This window comes from Taudactylus pleione, unplaced genomic scaffold, assembly GCF_031769625.1.
Source record: "Taudactylus pleione unplaced genomic scaffold, aTauple2 ptg000192l, whole genome shotgun sequence".
Lineage (NCBI taxonomy): Eukaryota > Metazoa > Chordata > Amphibia > Anura > Myobatrachidae > Taudactylus > Taudactylus pleione.
The window spans coordinates 172,661-198,989 of record NW_028284594.1 but is presented as its reverse complement, the minus strand read 5'-3'; the positions used below and the strand labels follow the sequence as shown (position 1 = coordinate 198,989).

The 26,329-nt window shown below is 42.0% G+C and overlaps 2 protein-coding genes across 3 annotated transcripts in view; one reads left to right on the top strand and one right to left on the bottom strand.

Moving 5' to 3' along the window:
* Nucleotides 1-5,425, top strand: part of MAP3K3 (mitogen-activated protein kinase kinase kinase 3) — a 58,007-nt gene extending 52,582 nt beyond the window's left edge. For both annotated transcript variants that reach the window (XM_088476732.1, XM_088476731.1), the window contains one exon: nucleotides 1,785-5,425. In XM_088476732.1, coding sequence (XP_088332858.1) covers nucleotides 1,785-2,013 — 229 coding nt within the window. In that variant the 3' untranslated portion in view covers nucleotides 2,014-5,425. The remainder of the gene's footprint in view (nucleotides 1-1,784) is intronic.
* A 4,870-nt stretch (nucleotides 5,426-10,295) lies between these two features.
* Nucleotides 10,296-26,329, bottom strand: part of LIMD2 (LIM domain containing 2) — a 38,660-nt gene continuing 22,626 nt past the window's right edge. Inside the window, exons 2-5 of the mRNA XM_088476729.1 lie at nucleotides 20,659-20,745; nucleotides 18,281-18,325; nucleotides 17,813-17,952; nucleotides 10,296-13,239 (exon numbers count right to left, since the gene is read on the bottom strand). Of these exons, the coding sequence (XP_088332855.1) occupies nucleotides 13,077-13,239; nucleotides 17,813-17,952; nucleotides 18,281-18,325; nucleotides 20,659-20,745 (435 nt within the window). The 3' untranslated portion in view covers nucleotides 10,296-13,076. The remainder of the gene's footprint in view (nucleotides 13,240-17,812; nucleotides 17,953-18,280; nucleotides 18,326-20,658; nucleotides 20,746-26,329) is intronic.

The window sequence follows — 26,329 nt, the reverse complement described above, 5'->3', positions numbered from 1 at the left end:
TACTCCCTGCAATAGTAGCGATCTCCCTGAAGATTGCACCTTACCCCCATTATGTAGTTGTTGTTAAAAAAAACAAAAAACAGAGATATATACATTTAAATGGGATCATTAGTATCATCTCCCTGCATTGGTTATAAGGCACAGTGATCCCTATGGCTACATGTATTTTCTGTTAAGTATCAGTGTGTTTTCATCAACAAGTAGCTCGTACTAACTGCTTTGGTGCTCATTGCATTTGGATGTAATGCTGGGTACACACTATAGCGATATATCTGCAGATGGTCATTCATACACACTGAACGGCCATCATCTGCTTCTGCTCGCAGGTCCCGGCGGCTGGGGGGAAGCGTGTCCCGTCCCCGCCGCTGTGTAGACATATCTGTCCATCAGCTGTGTAGCACAGCCAATGCGATATGTCTATGAATGATGTTCACAGACATATCGCCTGTACACACTGGCCGACAGCCAGCAGATATATTGGCTGATCAATTGATCGGCCAATATATTGGCCAGCGTGTAGCCAACATAAGTCACTTTTATGACACGCCTCTCAGATGTAACACTACAGTCCACTTTACCGCCGCGCTCAGTTGTTAATTCAGTCTCCCTGAAATGTTTTTTCAAACATAGGCAAGTATGCCTCAGCCACTCTTCAGTCACCCCCACCCAGACTCCGTTCAGCAAATGACCACTGAAGTGTGAACTCACTTATACACAGTGCACTGTTCAGTCCCTACCCACAGCTCAGCAAATGCCAATTGAAGTCAATATCACAGTCATGGCTCCTTAGCTAGCCCCCCACCCCCATCTCTCAGCACCTGCTGTCTGCAATGCGGAGTATAGTGACTAGCTCAGCTGACTCTGATCTCCACATCTATCTACCACCTCCACCTTGGGGTAACAAACCATAAGCATAAAATACAGGTAGCATTTATCTAATGGAACCTGCAAGAGTTTAACCATACTAGCAGGTGTACTTTTATTACTTTTACTATTAATTTTGTCTTAAGTTGCTTGTTTTCCCTCTCTATAAGGGAACTCATTTGCTGTTTTATGTATGGTTATCTGTGTAATCTTTATGCCTATTGCTTTTTAATTTATTGTACAGATGTGCCCAAAAACACCTATCCCCAAATTGCTTAGTACATCTGCCCCTAGATCTGAATTTGTCTACGGAGGTTCACTCAATAGATGTCATTAGGACATTGAAGATCAATGTTAAAAGGACACTAAAGTTTACAAAAACTGTTCATCTTTTGCTCCTCACTGATGCCTGCAAGAGTTTGTCCTGCTTCTATACATACAATCACAAGATGAATCACTATAGAAAATAAAACATTTTTTGGAAGTCTAAAAATCCTCTGTCTAGATTTCATTTGATTTTAAAATCTATCATGGCAAGTGATCAGTGTTGATTACATTTTAGGATCTCAATTTCCCCATCCCACTCAGTCTTCCTAAGTAAAGGAGTGCTACTTATGGCCATTTGTGCAGAAAGTGTACTGTAAGCCATGGAAACTCATCAGACCTTTTTTTTGTGAAATCTGTACATTTAATCTAGATGCTTTGAGCACCATTTTGTACTGTTGCCTTTGATACAAGTTTCGTAAATGTAACCAACCATGTCTTCCAAGTTTACAATTTCCTATGGTAAATGTCACATACATCACCTATCATAGGACCAAGTGCATTGTGTTTTGTTTTTTTAGTTTTTAAAATGTTTTATTTAATCCATGTCAACACTTTGTTTTAACTCTTCCTGTGCTCTTTTCTTTGCGTAATAGGAGCCTGGGATGTACTGTGGTGGAAATGCTGACGGAAAAACCTCCTTGGGCTGAATATGAAGCCATGGCTGCCATTTTTAAAATTGCCACCCAGCCAACCAATCCTCAGCTTCCTCCAAATACATCAGAGCATTGCCGGGACTTTGTAAAGCGGATACTGGTGGAGGCACGGCAGAGACCGTCTGCTGAGGAGCTCCTCAGGCACCCTTTTGCTCAACTCACATATTGAGTCTCCGGAAAAGTGTTTTCCTTCCCTTGAACGTGGAAATTCTCCATAAAGATGAAAATGTTCAGGGAAGGTTCCAGGGACTCTAATAAAGAGCGAAGACAATCACACCCCTCCCATACCTTTGCTGTGTTCAGAGCAGGTTCTAGATCCAGCAGCTGGGAGGGTCTATGTCAGTGTTAGAGCATCAGAACAATGGTTTATATTGTAATGATGAATTGACTTAAATGATGCCCGAGGAAGATTTCCTTGTGCATCCAACTAGTGACCTGATTTAAAAGAAAGAAAATGGCGACTTCCAGAAAGGATTAAACTGCACCAGCCTCTCTTCAGTAAGGTGTTCTTCCACTTCTGAAACAAGTGCCTTAATACCTCTACACCTAGGAACCGAAATAACTATGATCTGATGGCCTGTTCTCTTGTCAGGGAGCTCTAACCATTTCATAGATGGTGTGAATTCCTGACAGCCATACGTCACAAAACTTCGTTACACTCCATGGCTTGTGTTCCTGACCAAATCTAATGTTAGATTGCTTATCAGCTCACTGTGGAAGCTGCCAACACAAAGTGTGCCTTAGTGAGGAGTCTGGGATATGTTTACAAGCCTGTTCTGTATTCCAAGATATTTTTATACAAAACATTTTATTCTCTTCTTAAATCTCTGCAGACAAAAATAATTGTTTACTGACCAAACAGCCACATGCATCCTTCTAGTTGTGCTTTAATGTCACGGTTACAGAGGGTTTAACGCAAAGCACTTCCTGATTAGCACAAATGTTTATTGGTGGGAAAATAGCAGAAACCTTTAAATGTAGTGTGGTGTTCCACATCTTGTGTGTGTGTGTGTGTGTGTGTTACACATTTCACTTGGTTGGTGATTTAAGCTGACTATGCATGGAGCATTTGGATCAGCATTTTGGTTATTTTCAACCAAATTTCCCGAACAGTTTTGGTGCCAAAGACAAGTTGGCGCAGCTGGTCAGTAGAAGACCATCTGCAGCAGCCCCATCCATTGCCTGGGCACTTTGATAGAAAAAATAAACTATTATTCAGTTTAAGGGATTACATTTCCATAATAGAGCCCAAATAGAAGTCTAACCTATCTATATATAACCTTTTTGTACATATACTCTGTTTATGGCATTTACCTGTTGTTAAACACCTGCCAGTTTTGAGGTGTTGGTCATAGTGTATCAGTTATCATTTGTCAACGTCTTTGGACAGCAGATGCAGAGTAATGGGATGGAAGTTATATGTACATAGGAAACCCTTGGGTTCTATGTTGCAAATTAAACTCTGAACGATTTGTGAAACTTCTCTTTAAAAAAACAAATACAATGATGGATGTCCATGTATGTGACTCACTGGAAGGATGAGGCCTAATAGTGAGATTAAATTGCATTGCTGCCTTTTTTTTTTTCTTTTCAAAATGATGGTGCCGGATATGTACAAACAGAAGACTGTATGTGTGCTGTGTACACGTGTCTGATAGTTTATAGTATTATGGATGTATAATGATCACTTCTGTGTATTTGTCACACAGTTCTCCTACTTTTAAGAGTTTTTTTATAGTGGACATTTAATGAACCAGTACATGGTCTGTTGTCTAGCAAATCTTCAAACTATGTTTTGTTATATTTAATATGCTGCCATATTTTTATTGAAAATAGTTATAATGCAACTTTGTCCTACAGACCATTACAACGATAATCCCAGGCTTTATAGTGAGGCAGGGTTATTAAGGGACAAAGCAGGGATGCTGAATGACACTTAGTGAGCTTAATGATGGTGTTACTCCTCTTGGTCTATTGTGATCCAGTATACTGTATGCTTTGGAAGACCATATCTGTTACATTATGCATAAGTTATTAAAGATTAGAGGATAGTAGAGATGTTTTTTTCAGGCCATTGTATAAGGCATACGTATGTTAGTATTATACATTTCACACTCTGTTAGCCTCCCAGGTTACATGCTTTATGCTCTTTGAAGCATTTATTTATTGTAGAGTGTTGCAGGAATTTTTTTTAAATCTACTTTTCTGACCCATATACGGCAGCCCCATGTAGTGAGTTGGTGACCTGCGTTGTTAAAATCAGCTGTATAAAATAAATAAATACGTAGTGCCATTCTCTACGTTTGGGCACCAGGTGAGCTAAGGCTGTAGGAGATGGGTAAGTTTCTTTTATACAATCCACAGCTTCATTGCTGTACAGTTATCTGTACATCTCCCTCCAAAGCTACCTGTATAAATCTTCAAAGGCTTTTTAAAAAAAAAAAAAACACCTAGTTCTATGCACACCAGACAGTATGACAGAACGTATAATCAGGTATGGGGTCTGTTCTCCGTCAACTACTTATATGAAGATTCTGAAAATCAAAAATTGAATAAAGCAAATAATGCTGCCTGGTGATAATGTCCTACGCAGACCTACTCGCTAAGTATTTGCTCCTGCAGTCACTGTAAGGTATGCTGCTAACCCAATGAATGAGGAGGTGCTACAAATACAGAAGTCAATCACTGTGTATACACATTGGGAACCTCATTTCATGTACAGGTGTATTTGACAGACGCCTCACATCACTACTCTGTGCTGCTGTTAATCTTTAGATCGGCTACAAATTGGCCTGGTCTTCCTGCCTCACACTTGCCTAACTTTATATGCAGGAGAAATATTCTGTGCTGCTATATAGCATTGTAATGCATTTATTGGCTAGCTGTTTCTCTTGCCTTGTTCACTTCAACCCATGCTCATCTGTATGACCTCAGTTTTGATCAACTGAAATGAAGACTTCTCCCTTCTGTTGTGCACTCGCATTTTACGTTGTTAGCACCATATATTTGTGTGTATTATTGGCCAGGTTGTGCCTAATGGTTCTCACCAGACCCATACCTCTTTTACACTGCACCCAGGATTAGATCATATGCTGTGAATGGGTCCCGGACCGCTTCGACCTGGGTTATCTGTTCACACTGCACCACAAGCCGAGTTGAACCCGTGTTCAACCCTGCTCGTTACCTGGGTTGAAATGCCGGGTCACTCGACCAGAGTTATTTCAACTGGGCCCTTTCACACTGCACAGTAACCCGGGTTGCTGCACGATCACGTGAAACAACCTGGATTATAGCTGACAGTGTGAGAGGGGTATAATCTATTCATGAGCCATAGACACCTAATTTAAATATGTAAATGGAGAGAAATATTTTTGATTGTGAAATGTATAAAAATCCTATTGCTGAGAGAAATGTATAATAATCCTGTTGATGGGATTTAACCTACGTTTTGTGAAAGTGTTTGCAGCTCTACACCCGATTATGGATTCCTTTCTTTTCTGCTGTCCCCTTATATACTCTCAAAGCCTTCAATCTTAAGCCGGCCACACACTAGACCAACTTACATCCAACTAGTTGATTGGTTGGAATGAAAACCTGGTAAGGGATGAAAGCAAATGACAATCAGCAATTTGCTCCCAAATGCCGGAGAATGGACAAAAACTGTTGTTTGAACAAATAGTTTAGATCAAACATTTAACAAACTTGTCTGACGACCATTTTCATCTGTTTTCTGGCATTTAGGAGCAAATTGCTGATCATCAGTTACTCCCATACGTTACCAGATTTTCATTCCAACCAATCACCTAGTTGGCTGGTTGGATGAAAGTTGGTCTAGTGTGTGGCCAGCTTTAGTGTATGGGTGAGTCTGTAAGGAGAGGAAGCTGTGCGTGCTCTTACTGAAGACTGCCTCTGTGACAGTGTGGGAGAGGGGAAAAGTCATGCAGGGCCTCACTTGAAATCCCTGGAGGGGAGTGTGCTTGTTGGGACAAGGGGCATTAATACAGTTATTTTAGTGAATCTTCAAGCAAATCATTTGTTGACTATTATAGTGCCTGTTATTGAGGGCTTATTGTCTGCTTCCATACCTGAGATGTTTTGGAAGCTGTATTTATTTTGTTTGCCTTTTAAGGAGTGAAATGGAATTTTCCTGACTTTTATATTTAATTTGTTTGGGGGGGGGGGGGGGGGGGTTACACACACCTCTTATAGTGAACGCTACGGACCATTTACATCAGTGATCTTCTTTGTGCCTTAGTGATGTCACTGGTTCATAGTGAGTTGCTGCATTCGCAGAAATGGCTGCCTTCACTCTTTGGCCTTAACTGAACTAAGAATGCAATCCAGGAACTAGTATTCACTAACAAAATCAGCTCCACTGTGTGTAGGTGTTAGGTGCACTTTGTAGTTCAGTGTGCTTACCAAAAAGGAGTAGGATGATACAATGGTGGCTGAGAACATATTTGTGGCACTGTTACTGCTCCAATCCCACTGTAGAGAATAGGTATGGAACTTCCACAAATAAAGGAAATTCAAGTGTCACAAAGGGTAGAGGCTTCACCCATAATGCTACTCTGTAACATGTAGCTTAGTTTACGTGGGGACACTTCATGAAATCGCTGGTAAATTGTCAGGAAAAGCAGCAGTCTGTATCATTGGGACTCGGAGCTGCTTGTGATGTGTATATTTAACAGGAGATTTCTGAGCATGAAATGTTTTTATCACCTATATTCCTATGATTCAGCAATATATTAGTTTTCCTGGCTGTGTTATTAGAGACTGTAACAGACTAGATTGTTATTGCATACTGTAAAAAAAAACTACAATATTAGGCTCAAAGCACACAAGTGGGTTGAATCTATCCGCTTTACTGCTTGTATTTTGTCAATCATTGATCCCTACCTACACTAGCTGCTTAATGTGATACGGGTGAGGTATGAACATCTTCTCACGTCTTTGTTTTCTTGTCTATCCTTCCCTATATTTAGAATGACAGACTTTTTCTCCTATGCACAAATTGTACCAAGTGTACTGGTGGCACCTCAGTCCTGTCATGTCTATTTGCAAACATGGAAAGCAGCACAGGCTGATGAAGTCATCCTAATGCATTAGGCTTAGACTGTATGCACATTGTTCAGAAGTGATATGGTTCTTGGTATATGCTGAAGTGCCCTAATTTACACACTCATTTTTATTTCATTTGTATCCTGCAGTTCTAAGTCCATAAATACACACCCTGAGAAGACACTGTGGGGCTAATTCAGCAGAGGACAAAGATTCAAGTTTACACACAGATTCCCAATTATCGGGAATCTGCACATATGCAGGACCTGTTTTGTGCATGTGCACAATAGGTCCTGCAGGATCGCACGCAGGTCCCCCTCTGCCTGACTGACAGGCAGAGGTGTTTGTGGGGCTGTCTGGGGAAGGCCTGCGTTCCCGGTAACGGGGGGCGCGTCGAGGTCAGCGTCCATGGAAGCAGGCTGCGTAAGATGAGGCTTACTCAGCTGGCCAGTGCCGCACAACATCGAGACCGATGGTGATCCCAGGCTGACAGGAGTCATCTCTTCACTGCGGCTTTGCCATTCCACCCACTGCTGAATCAGCCCGTGTCTCAGACCTTGTTACGACAGTCGAGTGTTTCTATTATGCACTAAACAAGAGACCTCAATGCACTAAATGAATTTCAGTTTGCATACAGTTGTACAGCGTACCTGCTACCTATACACAGTGGAGGCAATCATTTTGTAGGCGAAGCTGATATTCACTAGAATGCAGTCTAATCATTTACTGGGTCCCATTGACATCACTGGTTCCTAGTAAATGGGATATATATGTTTTGTCTTATAGCTCCATTGATATCAGTGATTCCTAGCAAAAGGATAGATGCTCTAACATAGCTTCAGTAATATGGTCAAATTGCATTCTCCACTCATAAAATGGTGGTTTCCACTGTGTCCGTTAATGCCAAGAGCACTTTAAAGTAGCAGGACTTGGGTCTAGGTCACGTTACTGCGATTATTTTCTTCCTTGCAACATTTGTTTGATGTATTCCTCTAATAGATGGAGTTGGGCTGTATGTGTGGTGCTTTCAGTCTGTATGCCTGTCTCATCTGTTCTCATTGTGTCTCTGCATAAGATTAAAGGACCTGAGTGTTAAGCCGCGTATCCATTTATAGACCTACAAACAAGAGCAAGATTACGACATTGCAATCGTGCTGTCGTTTGTATGTCTAGTGATGTTTCTAGACTGAACGTTCACTCCAGCACATCCATCATCCCTGCACATGCTGAACCTGACTGGATCGCCAGGTTGACCAGCATGTACGGGCGATGATCTATGGCAAAAGCGACCAGCGGGCACGCGTATCGCTGGTTGTTTTTGTCATTTACATGCCCGATTTGCAGGCGATTCCGCAATAACGACGTTGATATCATGCAATCTCCTGTCAAAATCGCCTAGTGGATACCCGCCTTTACATTTGGCTCTTAAGATACTTCTTTAGTCCTGTCCTTTCTAGGAGCTGTTGCAGAGTAGATACACCAGTTTGCGCGGTGTATCTAGTGTAAAATTGCTCTGTGCATATAAAAAAAGCGGAAAGGCACATATGGGACTATATAGACTTACGTGATTCTGGCACTTGCACCCACTTGCGTATAGACAGGCAAGACATAGGAGGTGTTCTAATATAGGCCGAGTACAGCAAGAACGTGACAGGGTAATTTCTAAGCCAATGCCGACCAGGGCATAGATAGAGGCGTAAATATCTAAGAGAGCCTTCTTATTTGCTGGTCAAGGGCAGCTGAAATACTTTGATAATGACCACCCGCGTACAAAAGCCTGAAAGTTGCTTCAGCTGTACTAGACAGGTTTTTCAAGTGTTATTGTGGCAAATCTGCATTTTACAAGCAAAACAAATGCTTAAAACATGAGCGTAAATGTATGTGATATATGCATGGTGTCAATCTGGCTCATATGCTGGTGCAGACCTGCATGTATCTTGGAATCATAATCCTCAGCATAGGGGTGTAAATGTGCTGTTTTTACATATGGCTTTTTGTATGGTAAATTACACTCATTTTGCAGCCAACTCTGCCTCATGCCCCTTTGTGTGTTTATTGATGTGTGAGAGGTATGGCTGTATTCCAACCTGTGCCTCTATTACACCTAGCAGGGGCAACTTCCAAAGTTGTTTTGCTGAACTGCTGCAGTAGTCACAAAGCCGGTAGGGGTGGTAGTTTCATTGATCCAATACTAATTAGATACAATAGATTACCATAGCCAAACAAATTCAATATTAAATCTAGAAACAGACATAAATCAATAATTGTACTAACGAGAACTGGAATTGTCCATGTTAAAGGCAGTATCCTACAAAGTAGGAATGAGTTTATGTGCACTATGTCTAATAGGGCAATAATGCTATTGCATGCAGAAAGGATGAGGAAGCAATGTATAGAAATATCCTACAGAGAGCTGGAAAGGAAGGCAGCCATGATCTGTGTGGGACTAGTATTACTGCCATCACATTGCTTCTCAGCAGTGGGGAATGTTTTACAAGTAGGTAGAACTGTTAAGTGAAGCTATATAGTAATGTACCTTCATGAGAGGGGAGGGGGACCTGTGCCAAAGGGAATATCTTATTTACTGTATAAATCTCAAAATAAAATCTGACTTGGGGCTTGCAGTGCAGAGCCCTCACAATGTATCCAGTTTTTATTTTGCAATAAAATGGTCATTTATATTATATAAACTTGTATTTTGTGCTTGGACTGTTGTTACAGAAAACATCGCCAACTTGTTTTTTACTTCACAAGTGCGTCTCACTGTCTTCTAATATATAGACAGGAATGTGCGCACAGGCTTATTTCTCCTTCTAAAGACATTGGGACTGATGCACACATCTGTCTTGCTGCCTCACCTGTGCGCACAGGGGACCCTATCATATTGACATGTACTAAGTGTGTATTCCCTTACACACTTGCATGTCCCTCTCTCCTCTTCCCAATATCGACATTGAGATGAACTCCCTGACACACTTCCAATGTCCCTCTCTCCTTCTTCCAGTATAGATATTGAGGTAAGCAGATATACATCACACTTCTTTCCACTTTATACATTAAAGGGGTACACACACCCTAGTCATCACTTTCCAATATAGACATTGAGGCACATGTGCACACGTTCCTTGTCTCATCTCTCTTTATCCAACATTGGAATGCATGTGCACACCGACATCACTCTCATCTATTTCCAATATGGACAGTTGAACACACACCTCTTGCTTCCTTCCAATACAGACTTTTGGGGACACACATTCCTCATCTTATAATATAGATATTGGGGTGCACATGTCCCTCTCTTCTCCTCCCAGTATGTACATTGGGGGTGTATAAACATGCCTCCTTTTTTTGTTGTGAGAGAAATGATCAATAATCAGACAGAACACAGTATTAAACAAATCAAATAATTTTATGTAATTACCCTGTATTACAGAACAGTCACATACTGGAATAATCCTCAGTTTGAAAGTGATTAAATGCTTTGGGAGTGGACAAGCACCCTTACAGTACAAATGAAGTCACAGAGCCCATTGGGTATACGGAGCAGGACAAGGCAAAAAATATTTCTGCTGGACAGTACATTTTTTATCTTACCATTTATGTGTTGAGAAGCGGATACTGAACCCTGAGTTTTATTTTACAAAAGAGGATAATGCTGCTGTATCTAGGCCACCTCCTTGGACTAGTACCATGAATCATATTTTCCTGTAGCTGTGCAGATCACCACTAGATGGAGGTGTTCAGTATTTATCAGTACGCTTTGTAATGCTCACTGCCATTATCAAGTGTTTTCTTATTCCTAACACTATTGAAGATCTATGAACATTATCCGCTGCCCTAAGTCACCTGTTTTGTGGGGTTACTGCTGTGCTTTTTATCCATTTACAATATACCATGACCCTTAAAAACCACCGTACAAACAGGATATTAATTTGGTTAACTCTTCAGCGCTTGGAAGTGGATTCACTAAATCTCCAAGTTTCTCTCCCTTCACTTTGAGATTTATGGTGCATACACACGATCAGTTTTTTCCTTCAGATATGAACGATAACGATTTAAAAATCGTTCAGTCGTTCATATCTGAAGGAAAATCGTTCATATCTGACATGCCTGAACGATGGACGATCAACGATGCGCGTTCCCGTTTGTCAGATAACGATATCTGACATCTGATGGGTTTGCAGTCAAACTTGGACGATTCCATTCATTTTAATGCAGTCAAAAATCGTTCAATCGTTCAAAACTTTGGTAAAATCGTTCAAGTCGTTCAATCGTTCAGTCGTTCATCTGACAAATCTGACCGTGTGTACGCTCCATTACTGTGAGTTTGTCAACTGCACACAGTTGGAGGTTGAACCAGTATTTATAAGAATACATACTATCCATCACTCAGCGACATCATTAAGGCACGCTATGATGCCTACCTGTTAGTTAAAGGCTTTGTGAAACAGAATGGACAGGGTTCAAGATTTTGTAAGGACTTGCCTAACCAAATGATGGAGGTGAATATCCACATGTCCTAATGTTGTATATAAAATTGTTGGGAGATATATTAGCACTGGTTCCCAGGGATATGTTCAACCCCCAAATGGCTGTCTCACTTTGTGTAGGCAACATGTACACTTAAAGGCCACACAAACCATTCAGGTATCACACAGGAGGATACACCAATGCTAGTCCATCAAAAACAACAAAAAATGTGTGCAAAATGCAGTAAATAGAAACATTAATGTTTCAGTAAACTGTATTCTGGACTGAAACCACAAAACGGGGAATGGATAGACTTCTGATGCTTCTATCCCCACTGAAATAAACACAACTGGGGAGGTGAGGGGACGAAGGTGTTCTGTTTAGAAGACCCTAAGATATTTACAATTTAAGATAAATCATCCACTAAACACTGACTTAAGATTGGACATAGCACTTTTATACACAAAATATATCAGTAAATAGACTACCAACATTTAAAATAACATTGTTACTATGATCCCTACTTCATAACAATTTCATCTGTTAAAGTCCTTTTTCAGAAAATAGTTACATAACACCTTCATCCACTCCCCTTATCAATTGTACATTTTAATATGTTCTCTTATGATTGACTGCTGTTGGGGGCATTTCCCTCTCATACTATCTGATACTGGAATATTGGCTTGTGTTTGTTCAACCAATTATTATAAACCCACTTCTATGCAGAATACTGCTAGGGTGGGGGACTATGGAAGTTGCATAGCAGCTGTACAAACACAAAGAGGGAGCAACATGTCCTACAGAGGCTTTTATTATACAATCAAGTCTTACTGAGAGTATTCAGAGGTTATAAACAGTCTGTAAACAAAACCCAAACCCAGTGCAGAGTATTAGTAACTCTCATACTGGCAGAGGGGCTCCTATCCCCACAAGCAGTAGAGTTAAGGAATGTTTTAGTCTCTTTGCAATAAACTGAGAGGAAGTGGAATACAGTAAAGGCTAATGTATACATGCCTGGAATCTGAATTTTTAGACAAGTATATGTCCCCTGAGGTCATTGAGCACAGAGAGAAGGGTATGGCTGTCCTGTTACCATGTGCCTTATAAAATCAGTCACACCCACACTTTCTAGCAATACTACTTTGGTGTATTCTGAGGAATTAAATAAATGATGCTTTTGCTGCAAGATGTAAACAGCCTTGTTCCCTGTCACCACCCTGAGATTTGAAAATCAAAAAGGCAGCAACGATTGGGTGACCACTAAGAATGTGCAAATGCACAACTCTTGCTGCTGTGGATTACTATCAAGTGTGATACTCCCTCTCACTCACCTGGACCCTACCCCAGACACATTCAAGAAGCCACCTGTGCCTAGAATGACAGTACAGCATGGAATGAGATATTGAACATTTATACATGAAATTGGAAGAAGCAATTGCTAATGGGGGGGGGGGGGGGGTGTGAGGATGTCCTATTATGAAAATGATGGCCAAGGTGGCATCGTATTCCTTCTCCTTTTGCAGTAAGCCATCCCCCACCCAAGGTGGGGTTAACTGCATAAGCTACATCCTATAGAAAGTGCCTTTATCTGCAAAAAAAACAACACAACAAGCCACACTGAGGCATATAGAGGGCCCATCCCCATGTGCATTGTGGGTGAGAGAAGCTAAGCCCCAGGTGTGATATGCATGTTCTGCACCCTCAAGGTGTGTTGTCGCCAGGTGCCTCATGTTCCTTGTGGGTCCACAGATCCTTATGAGGTCGACGTCCAAAGCCTTCATCATAGTTCCCTTTGCTTTTGAAAAGTTGTTGGAAGTGAGGCTTGCAGTAAAATTCTCCATGCAAGGCGGCATAGGATCCCAGACTGTGAGAGAGAAGGATCACATTTACATGGCACATAATAATTACACCCACAGCCAGCACTAGGTGGCTATAGTACAAAAAGAAATAAGTGCACAGCTAAAGCAGCCTGAAATTAGTAACCAAAACTCCAACAAAAATATTTTTTTCACACACCATTTACATATAAAGCATTGGTCACCTATAACAGTGCTTCTGGGAAAACATATAATACTCAGCCAGTTTCTTTATGAGGATTTAATCCAACACTGTATAGATTTCAAAAGGGATGTTTTCATCTCCAAAAAATAAGACACAGGGCCAGATTCAATTAGCCATGAAAAGCTGCGGTTTTGTGAAAACTTTTTGCACAAAAATGTGTATTGTGCAATCCTATTGCCAAAGTTTTCCTAGGTGTGAATTCTCCATAGACAAAAACCGGCGAACTGTTTTCACCATCTAGCAACAAGTGAAAAATTGTGCAAAATCCCTATTTTCATCTAAAAATGTAGGGACTTGGGGCCTGATTCAGACCCGTTCGCTAGGCTGCGTAGCATAGCCTGCCGATGTTTGCAATCTGCGCATAAATGCAAGACGCAGTGCGCGAACTAGTCCATGCGATCGGGAAGCGTTCGCACCCTGTACACAGACGCTCCGTAAGCATGAGTGACAGGACGAGCCGTTTGAAGACAAATTAGGCAAAAATATTTTTTTAATTAGCTTAATTTGGCCATTTAAAAGTAGTGAAGAATGGAATTAAAGTAGTGGGTCCGGTAATTAGGGGGCCTATATGCATGGAACATGTGTTTTAAACATTGCAGGTGTATTTTTAACATTTTTGCAAAGTGCACTTTTTTGACTCAAAAATATATTGCACCCATTTTAATGTACCTGCATTTTAACTGCAGTATTTATTTTGTGCAAAAAAAATGGCTTTTTATAATTTTCCACACTTATGCAAATATGCATATAACAGCTATTTGACACAATTTAAGAACACCAAATACTTTTATTAGGGCCACAAATACACTTCTAAATTGATCTCCAATGTCAGTTAGCATTTTTATGGTGTACAGACAGATTTCCCCAAATTCACCAGTACTTTTAGCTGGTTTCTCAAAGAACAGTTTTCACGCCAATGTGTATTCAAGTCTTTTGTAGTGGATAGTGCGAAAAACGGGAGCACGCAAAGACAAAAGATGTGAAAATATCAAACCAAAGCACGCAAAATGTGCGAAAACTTCTCAGACGTTAAATTTCTGCGTCTAACAATTCTCCCCCATAATTACATAATAGAGTGTAGTAGTGTGGTTGCTTGAAAAAGATCTGTATGCAGATCGAAACTCGTCGGTTGGGGCAATGTATTGCTTCATGAGGTCACACTACCATTCTGTCTGGAGGAATCAGCCCGGGCTGAACATACTGCCCAGATTTTACTTACATCTGGTGGGGGTCCAACTTAATCTGTGATGATTTTACATGATGTTTTTTGTAAATGATCGGAATATTGCATTTGGAATTTTAATTCGTCAACTATTTCTTATTCTATCTCTATACATCACTAGCTGCAATTAACAGTCGTCAAAGTAGATGAAGCCATAGATTTTAATCTTCATCTAATGTTCATCTTTTGACTATAGACCATAGAAGCAGTTATTGTGTAAGCTCACACAAATTTCACCAGGATACAGTGATCAATTTACTGGTGCCTTGTGAAGATTTAGTATCTAAGTGATGTCACTACTTTCTAGAAATTTTTATAGGCTGCAGTCTCTCCTGGATCTGCCCACCACGTGGGTGACTACACTGGGTATAAGTGACAGGTGTGAACTACTTGCTACGATTCACCCACATAAGGCTGCATTATAGTTAACATTATGTGTTACACAACACAAATTGTGAGTAACAGGAACTATAAACAATATTTGAGCATCAAACATGTTATTTTGCCAATAATTTTTTTTTCATATATATATATATATATATATATATAAAATTATAAGCGCTTAATTATTCACAATTTCAATCCCCTTTGGTGATACAATATTGATATAGATTATGAGTCAATGGAAGCTGAGAGTTGACACACAAACCACTTTAATCATTCCAAAACATTTAATTAAAATTCAAAAACACATAAAACTTTTCTTATTGACATATAACCTATTATCCCAATTATAAGGAACAGGATTATTGAACAAATATTTGTCAATTGTGATGACAATCACTCAATACATTTTGTCCATCACTACTTCATCAGGGGTTCTGTGGCATCTTTGACTTGCTTGTCTCAAAATGTGTAAGAAACCACCCTTTTAATGACAGCTAATTCTGGTTAATTCGTTAGACAGCACCTGAGTATTTTTAAATCCTTAATTATAGGAACATATAAGGTTTGTTATATCTTTCAGACTTAATTTCTGGTCTCCCAGGTTTGGATCTTGATTTTGATAGAAACCACATTTAGGTGTAAATGAGGTATATAATCCTCCTACTGAGAACAAAATATCTCCATAATTGCTTGCCCCTGTTGTATAATAGATCATATACAAATCCCATACTTCTCTAATGCTTCTTTAACAAAAATATCTTCCTTAATTACTTGCTTCTTAGTAAATCCCAGACTTTTAGCATTAGAGAACTCTGGGATTTGTATATGATCTATTATACAACAGGAGCAAGAAATTAAGGAGATATTTTGTTCTCAGTATGAGGATTATAATTGGGATAATAGGTTATATGTCAATAAGTTTTGTGTTTTTGAATTATAATAAAGTGTTTTGGAATGATTAAAGTGGTTTGTGTGTCAACTCTCCTATTCCATTGACTCTATCTATATTTTATCAATATTGTATCACCAAAGGGGATTGAAATTGTGAATATTAAGCTCTCCTCAGGTTATCATTTAAATTGTCATTTTCTGACCTCCAGAGACAGAGAGGTCTAATTTGACGATTGCTGCTTGGAATACACCAATATATTATTGGATAAATTATTATACATTTGTGGCTGTCTTCGCGCATAATTGGTAATTGCTAATAAATATATATATATATATATATATATACACAAACTCACACACTGCAACAAATTACTTTTACACAATTGTTCTGTGTTGATCAGAATACCGTGTCTAAATTCTACCTACAGTTTTTATTTTTGCTAAAGGAAACCATGACTAAACAAACTGCTACAGGTACTCACATAACACACAGGGATAGACAAAATGATGGAAACACTGAACAATATAGTAATTGAAACTGTTTGTGTTGGCTACACTGGTAGAATATTTGTTGTGCTAATCTTTATTTTGTTTGTTTATACGGTGTAGTTCCAGAATCCATTAATAACAAATTATGAATGAGAGATGATTGTTGTGTGTTTAACTGAAGCAAGTGTGACAAAAACAGCAACTTTAGTCGGTATAACTAGAGCACGTTTCCAAGGTTTTGATGACATCCACTGCATGGGAGGACCTCATTGGCTAAGAGGAAAAGCAGCTGCAAAACAAAAATAAGTGAATGGGAGCACTGAACATTGAAGATTTGTCTACAAATCCAGCCACTGCAGCCAATGTTACAGCACAACCCAATTTTTATACTTAAAGACCCTGTTTCCACTCGTCTGACGAGAGCTCCACATATCTAGCATCCATGATAGCTCTACATTTGTCATGGAAGTGGATCTATGATGGTTCGTGTTCTGCTGGTCATTTAATTACTCAAGAGCTGAATTACTACTAGTAATAACTACATGGATATTTTAGGCAACCAAGCGCATCCTATGGTCAGATGTTTCCCAACAATTATGTAATTTTTCAAGATTACAATGACCCACACACATAGCCAGAAGCGCTCAGTCTTTGTGCTGGCCAGTGAAGCTGGTCCTCAAACCATCACCAGACTTCGCTAAAACTGACCATAGTGGTTCAATGTTATTGAATACATAATCTCTCACGCACCTTGAAGAATATGTAAAACATTCCACTAGATAACATTCAGAATTTTAGCTTATTCCAAGAAGGATATCTGTATATTAATGGCATGGTGTCCAAACTCCGCATTAATATAGAATTGTGTGTCTTTCACAGCGGTCTCCATTTTTATATCCACTCCCTGCGCTGTACATTCTACATGATCTGGTCCTTTGCATAGTTTCCCTCACACACGTCTTGTTATCAGATTAATAAACATTCTGAAAGTGTACTCCTTGCCTGCAAATAGTGCAAGAAGCCAATTTGTGGATTAGTGATGTGCCCAGTAAACTGTTAGCATTCTTAGACCTAATAATTCAGCCAATAAATGGCTGTCCTGACTTAGTGCAAGAGACCTTTAAATGTTGCCTGTTTTTCAGAAGAAAGAAAAAATCCATAGTGGATATATACAATTACATTAATTTAAAATTTTACTTTGACGTATGGTTTTGAATGTTTTATATAATATAAATCTTTTGTTATATGGACATGCTACAAGTATTATATATTCATAATTAACTGTATAGGCACAGTGATCACAAAATAATTCTTAGTAAGGAGCACATTTAGCAATCTTTATTAATGCGAATGCCTTTCTCAGGTCTTATTGGAAAGGAATACCCACCTCAGTTTGGTACTGCAGTGCTTGCAACAAAAACACCTGTTGTGAAAGATGTGTTTGTCAGCTACCAGCCTCTCCATAGGGTACACGGTTGTCTGGCAGGACGAGCAGAGTTCTCTAACTGGGGGCTTCACACTAAAAGACTGTGGTGACATACCAACATCATTAACAGATGGCACAAATAAATAACAAAGCACTTACAACACACAGTCCTAGCTCCCAGTGCACTAGGCATATACTGAATCAATTCTCCACTTGTGTGCATTTAGATAAATAAGTCAGCAGCACTATATACCCTCATATTGCCTCTCTATATACATGGCAAAACTTTTTTGGGCCACAGCCTTCTATCCTCATCATTTTGTTCCCTACTTTACATTGATGTATTTTTGTGTGCCCGACAGTTTTTATTTTTCTGCAATTCAGTGAATCTATAAAAATAACAAGAGAAGTTGGTGAACAGTCACTCACCTTTGACCTCTGGACCACACTTGTTGATGGACTGCATGCAGAATCCTATGAGATGAACAGATCACAGGACATTATTACACTGTGGTGTCCACACATCTTGGTTCATGCTCGTTTTTCTCAGTGAAGGGATCTCTTTACTTTCTTAATGTTCTTCTATTTTAGCCATTACCATTTAACATCTCAGCTGTTAACAAACTGACAGTTTCTTGTAACTGGACAAGATTTCTAGTGTTGTCTGGTAATTAGAAAGAATCATATTTTTACCCCAGTAAATATCAACTAATCTGTGTTTTTCGCAGCGATTAGAGATGCTGTGTCGGGGCAATTTACCAAGAGACTCTTTGCGAGACAGCGCAGCGAATAAGATGCTGTCCCGACTAAGAGTTTTCAGCATAATGGTAGCTTTCACTATCACTATACCACCGGGGTCAGACCCAGCCATGCCACTATATATAGCAAAAACCAATTGTAAAGAGGATCAGGCAGTCCTTCCTGACAGGAGATCCCGGTCCTAGCGGGAATTTAAGAATGGGTTACCTAATTAAGGTACAAGCCCCATATTGGTGTACTCATGGAGAACTGGGTCCCAGCAGCTTTTACGTATTAACTGCATATGGAGGAGCGAGCAGACTTCGCCTACCGTAACTGGCAGATAAAAGCGCCTAGTGTGGTGGCCAAGGAGTTGCCATGATGACACAAATATCATAGCCCCACCCGCTGCTGTGTGGGGTTGCGATCACAATGCTTGAGTGGGGGTCAAAAGGTCTGCTGCCACTGTGTGTAGTTGACAAATCTACTTTCATTAATACAAAACTGAAATTATAACACAATGAAACTTGCTAAATGTCTGCATATACTGTAGCAGAGAATTATAAATGTAAAAAAAAGCACCACTGTGCAAATAGTACACAAATCTAGGTCTTGGCTCTTATTGCAAATAAAAATTTAAATTGTAAACTCCTAATTTATGTGTAGAACATGACTCTTATTAGAGGAAATCTATGGAGCTACAACGGTTTCACCATTGGCTATAGGTATCTGACTTTGGTAACGCAGAAAACCTTAAAGGTACATACACACGGTCAGATTTGTCAGATGAACGACTGAATGATTGAACGATTTGCAAACGATTGAACGATTGTTGACTGCATTAAAATGAATGGAAATCGTCCATTGTTCAGACATGTCAGATATGTCAGATTTTCCTTCAGATATCAACGATTTTTTAAATCATTATCGTTCAGATCTTAAGAAAAATCTGACAGTGTGTATGCACCGTCTAGACTCTCCAGTGTCCTTCATACATGTTCACTCTATTTCCCGATCTGCAAACCGAGAACCCCCTTGCATGGTTTCAAGGGGTTATTGCTTGTGACTGGTCCTCCAACTCACAAACCTTCCACCCTTTGCTGCCATTTAAAGATGGTGGTCTTTATTAACCTGTTAGGTATTACCCTCTGCGTGTAGCAGTGCCTGGGGCTACACGTAGGGGTATGGTGCATCTTAGGAAACATTTTCCCTAGATGGTAATGCAGCTTTAACTCCCCCTAATAGTTTAGCGCTTCAGAAGCTAATCCTCCACTTAAGTCCCAGTATGAGTGAAACAGTTTATCTATAAGTGGGATTCTGCTCAGCACTGGCCATGTCATGCTCTGATTACCGAATGGCTGAGTATCAGGTTGCTTGAAGGCTTCATATTGTAGAGCATCTCAGGGTCAGCTTGACTAGAATGTTCTTAGCTATCATCCTCTGTCCTTTGTATCTGGTAGGCGCAGTGTAGACAGTTTCAGCAAGTGAGCACACAGCTGAAGCCGACAAGGAAATAAACCAAAGTAATTTTTATACAAATGCCTCAGGCTGCACAGTCCAAACTGAGGCTAGAGCAGAGCACCCAACTTCCTGGACACAGGTCTGGCCTACTCACCAATGCAAGGCCTCATGTAGCTCAGTATATTAGATCTTGTAGTGGTGGGCAGGGAGGCCATGCCCAAGGAGGGACTGTCCAAAGCTCTGTGTTATAGGATGCACTGTAGGGTGCAGAGTGCTAGTTGGAGAATGCATTGTCTCATCCATAGTATCTCATAAGTAGACTCCTACATACTGTATGTGGTGCGCAGTCACAGAAATAACGTGTAAATCTAGCCTACATACATCCTTCCCTTGTCTTATTTTTAGAATCTCCATAAATAATTTTTGGAACAATTTTAGTGATCTAAACGAGTGTATTCTCTCGCTGTTATAGTCATTGTGCTTTATGTGCCTTTTCAAAAGTGACTGAACAATCATAGCTTTGTGAAGTAAATGTTCCCTTTCTGCAATGGAACACAAACCTGTCTTTATGGCCCCACTGCAGAGTATTTATGAAGAGCTGTACTTACATGCCCTGTGGCTGCTGTGCTGGGAAGTTTAGCCTGAAACATCTCTCCGGGTTTCTGCTCCTGGGACCGGTCAGGTTTATTTCTCATCTGTAATGAAAATTTCAGTGAGACCTTGAATTATACCAGACACCTACACAGAGAAAGCAGCCATTTTGTGGGCTTGACCATATTCAAGAGAATACATCTTATTAAAATCACTATGGACCAGTGAAATTATTGAGGCTCATTACGTGGAGTTATAGAACCACTGACTTCCCTTACATTATATTTTACTCTGTGATGTATTAAAAGGTAATCTTTTAAATATGCACTGAAATATTTTCATTGTGCATACCATATGTCCTAGAAATTAGAGTTATGGTAAGAAGTTACCTTGGTTAACTCTCTTTATTCGAAGTCCATAGGGTCCTCAGGGAGACCTTGGGGTGTAAGTGATGGGAACCAATCCGGGCATCACGCAGTTAAAGCTTTACAGCTCCCAGGATGCATTGGGTCCACTCTCCCTATACCCCGCCCCCAAGCCAGAGGCACCTCATTTGGTAATAAGCCAAAGGCCGGAGGAGGATAAGAGAGAAGGAAGACTGGAACACTCAAGAATGACTCTCACAGAGAAGGAGACTGGAAACCGGTGACCAGTAAGATAGCCCATATGAAGCCAGGTGCGTCAGGGCGGGTGCCCTGTGTGAACCTATAGACTTCGAAGAAAGAGAGTTAACAAAGGTAAGTTCTTACCACAACACTCATTTTCTTCTTCAGCGTCCATAGGCTCCACAGGGAGACCTTGGGGATGTCCCAAAGATCTGGACAGAAGACCACGTGGCCTCCTTACAAAGCTGAATAGCCAAGGCGCCACAGCTAGCAGCCCACGAGGGACCCACAGACTGAGTAGAATGAGCCTTAACAGAAGATGGAACATGCAGGCCTGATTGTGTGTAAACTTCTGAGATAGTCATACGAAGCCATCTAGCCAATGTTTGCTTATTGGCTAGCCATCCCTTCTTGTGAAATCCATAGAGCACAAACAAGGAGTCTGATTTCCGAAGAGAACTGGTACGGTCCACATAAATCCTGAGGGAGCGGACCACATCCAATGAGGCCTGCCCTGCCAAGAGGTCTGGAGACAGAAAGGCTGGTACTATAATTTCCTGATTAATATGGAAACAAGAAACAACCTTAGGAAGGAACTCAGGGCAAGTACAAAGCACTGCCCTGTCCTGGTGAAATATCAGAAAAGGAGGACGACAGGAGAGCGTCCCAATTCTGACACCCTTCTGGCAGATGCAATGGCCAGAAGAAAAAAAGTCTTAGCTGTTAACCACTTAAGAGCCACTGAATCTAGTGGTTCAAATGGAGGACCCTGGGGGGCCCAAAGAACTACTGCCAAATCCCAAAGGAGCCACTGGTGGGACAAAGGGAGGTTGAAACCAGAGGACACCCTGGAGGAAGGTGCGCATATCTGGAAGCGGAGCAATTCTACGTTGGAACCACACCGACAGTGCAGAAACATGCACTTTCAATGAGGCCAGGCGCAGGCCAAGGTCCATCCCAGCTTGAAAGAATGCCAGTAAGTTTTTGTATGACACCACTGGAAATATGTATGCCACAATCTGTGGTAGATCCTGGCGGAGGCAGGTTTACTCGCTCTAAGCATCATGTTGATGACTGAGCTAAAGAAACCTTTGGGCCTCAGGAGGGATGTCTCAAGAGCCACGCCGTCAAAGACAGACAACCCAGGTCCAGGTAAAGGCAAGGACCTTGAGACAACAGGTCCAGTCATTGAGGCAGCAGGAACAGAGTATCGATGGAAAGATTCAGAAGATCTGAGTACCAATAACGTCTGGGCCAAGCTGGAGCCACCAGCAGGACAGTGCCTCCATCTTGCTTGAACTTCCGAAGAACTCGAGGAAGCAGGGAGACAGGAGGAAATATGTACGCAAACCGGTAGGTCCATTTTACATCCATTTTACATTTTACATAGCATCCACCAGGCTTGCTTCTGCATCTCTTGTCCTGGCCCTGTACACTGGTAACTTGTGATTGTGCCGGGAGGCCATGAGGTCCACCTCTGGAAGACCCCATTTGTCCACTAGGAGTTGAAACACCTCTTGGTGAAGAGACCATTCCACTGGATGTACGTCATGACGGCTGAGGAATTCCACTTCCCAATTGAGAACTCCCGGAATGAACACTGCCGAAATGGCTGGGAGATGAGATTCTGCCATGTCAGAATGCGTGACAATTCTGCCATTGCTGCCCGACTTAGAGTGCCTTCTTAATGGTTGGTGGCATTGTCGGACTGAACCTCCACGGGCTTTCCGTGAAGAACGTGCTTTGCCATCATGAGGGCCCTGTATACAGCCCGAAGTTCCAATATGTTGATGGGCAGGGATACCTCTACCATTGTCCACCGGCCTTGAAATGAGTGTGGACCGGTCACTGCGCCCCATCCCCAGAGACAGGCATCCGTTGTTGGATCCCAGAACCTGCATTGCCGAGTGGACTCACATCCAGTAACTGTGGAGACATCTGCGTACTCGCAGCTGCAGCTTAGAGATCTTTTCTGGAGTCAGAAGGATTCTCTGCTGGTGAGAGTCCAGAAGAGCTCCCAAATGAACCATCCTCTGCGTGGGAATTAGGGAGGACGTTTTCCAATTGATCAACCACCCGTGTGTTTGCAGGCAAGCAACTGTCAGTTGCAGGTGGTGGTGAAGTACGTCTGGAGAACTTGCCAACAAGAGAAGGTTGTCCAGATAAGGCAGGAGTCGGATACCCTGACTCCGCAGGTGGGCTGCCATGACAGCCATAATATTGGTAAATACCCTTGGAGCCGTGGATAGGCCAAAAGGCAGCGCCTGAAACTGGAAGTGTTGTTGCAGTATAGCAAACCGCAGATAGTGCTGGTGAGTAGGCATTATGGGAACATGAAGGTATGCATCCTGAATGTACAGCGATACCATGTAATCCCCAGGTTCAATAGCCAATATGATGGATCGTAAGGTTTCCATCCTGAACCTGGGCACCCTAAGGAACTTGTTCAGAGCTTTGAGGTTGGGGATAGGCCAATGAGACCCATTCGGATTCTGAACCAGAAAGAGTAGAGTAGTAACCAGTCCCTCGTTGAGATAGTGGAACTGGTACAATTACCCCTGCATGCAGCAAGGACTGTATGGCTTTCTGGATCTGCAAGGCCTTGGTTTTGTCTGAAGGAGGGCCTGTGCAGAAAAACTGGTGGGGAAGCCTTCGGAGGAATGAGAGGGCGTACTCCTGAGAGACCACGTCTCTTACCCAAGCATCCTTGGTGGTTTGACACTAGTACTGGGGGAAATGAAGTCGGCCTCCTACTCTGGGGTCCCCCAGAGGAAGGCCAGCCCCGTCAGGCTGCGGGTTTATTCTCCTGTTTGGAGGCCGGGCATCTTGTGCTCAAGGCCTGTTTCTTAGGCTTGGCAATTTTCTTGGCAGCGGACTGCCTAGGAAAGGACTGCCTTTTGGCTTTTTCTTGAGGACGAAAGGATCTAAAGTAGGAGCTACGAGACTTTGCAGGAGCAGATGCTGAAGGCAGAAATGCAAATTTTGATTTGGCTAATGTGTCAATAATCTTGTCCAGGTCTGGACCAAACAAAATCTCCCCATTATAGAATTGGCATCTGTGCTCCAATAGCGTAACTACAGGGAATGGTGAGGAGACACGCCACGTCCGAGACCCTGGATGTTAGCAGACTAGCATCCAGAGCGGCCTCACCAATATATGCAGCCGCGTCCCTAATATGGCCGATCAGTGACACCTGATCCTCTGGAACGTCCGAGGTGTCCTCAAGTGTATCGGCCCAACTCTCTATAGCCTTAGCACCCAGGAAATAGCCATGGACGGACGGGCAACAGCTCCTGAAAGAGAGTATATAGACTTCAGGCAAGTTGCCACCTTCCTATCCGTAGGATCCTTTAAGGAAGAAATGGAAGGCATAGGTAACGGTGCACTCTTTATTAGCCATGTAACATGTGAATCCACCACAGGGGGGATTCCCACTTTTTACAATGAGCCTCCGTAAACAGGTAACAGGAGGTCAAACGTTTCTGAGGTTGATACCTCTTACAAGGCGATTGCCAGGCAATCGCCATGTGATCCACCAGCTAATCTGACAGAGGGAATACTGCCGAAGTCACCTTCACCTGTTTAAACAGTGCGTGTTTGGCTTTAGGTACTGGCTCATCATCCTCAATAACCATTGCGGATCTGACCGCAAGCACCAAGGCAGGAATATTAATCCTTGACTTAAGCTCCGCCTCTTGCCAAGGGGAGTCAGGGTTAGAGGCATCAGCCACCTCTCCGCCATCAGAAGGCATCTCAGACTCTGATAGTTGTGTGGATTGAGATGACAACATAAGACGCTTAGCTGGTCTAACGGGCTTCTCACTCTGTAAGATGATCTGAAGTGCAGTAGAGGTTACTGCCAGACTCTGCAATGGGTTAGAGAAGACATCCACCCATGGTGGAGGGCCCTGTAGCAATCCCACTGTGGGCATGACTGCCTGCTGAGGTATAGGAGGGGTCTGCATATTCAGTGGTAGTCCCTGCGAGGAACAACAGCCGGGACCGCCAGGCGGTCTACAATGGAGGCCAGCATCTGAGAGAACACCGCCCAAGGAGGCTCTTGTACTGATGTCAGGGGGTACGAGGAACAAGGCGGGTTATAACACCTCATACATAGCCCATCCTGAACCACATCCTCCTCGCTGAAAACTGCAGTACATAATCTGTAAGATTGCAACAAAAGTACAGGAATGTATCCATCACCCTTGTCAGACATATCTGCGGGATAAATGACGCACAATAGCGCACTGTGTACGCAGCAACCACGAGTAGGTATAGATGCATAAGACTGGACCAGGGAGAAATATACTGGTCCTGTCTTATGCTTATGCAAGCTGCAGGAACCTGTTGCCAACATATGGCACAGTGCAGCACACAACAGTTCGTGACAGACCTCAGAAATATTGACATATATATCTATACAAAAAAAAAATATAAACATATATATATATATATTTATCTATATATGAGGTCAGGTATGAGATACCCTTAACAAAACCTGTATTTAGGGCAGAATGAGAGAAAGGGTATAGTCATAGTATGACAAATAGCACTAGCACAAGTCACATACAATGGAGGAAAGACGCTGCAAAGCGGCTCTATACTCAACTACACAGACGCAGTGTCTGGTAGGAAATAGCGCTACATACGCTGACCCTGGGGAGAGTACGCTGACCCTAGGGAGAGGTATGCAGGGGGACTGGACCACGCGCTGTCCTGGGAGAACTGCGACTGCACACTTAGAAAATGGCCACCGGAGAACTTAGAAGGGGGCATGTCCGGAGGAGGAAGCCAGACCAAAGTGGAAAGGCGTGCTGAGCTGAGGGAAGGAGCTGCTTAAACAGGGAAGCTGTCTCCCCTGGCCAGTTATTAACCCCTGGGACGCTGGTTTCCTGCAACCAATATGTCCCTGGTAGTCAAGTTGGAGTGTGATGGCCGGAGCCTGCGTCCACACACAGCACATCCGGTCTGTCCCCTGAGATCAGAAGTACCGACTGCCATTATACGCAGGTTACCACGAGCGGCGACCCACCTTACCTGTCCCCTGATGTCCGGGTACAATCTGGGTCCCCTCCGGGGGCC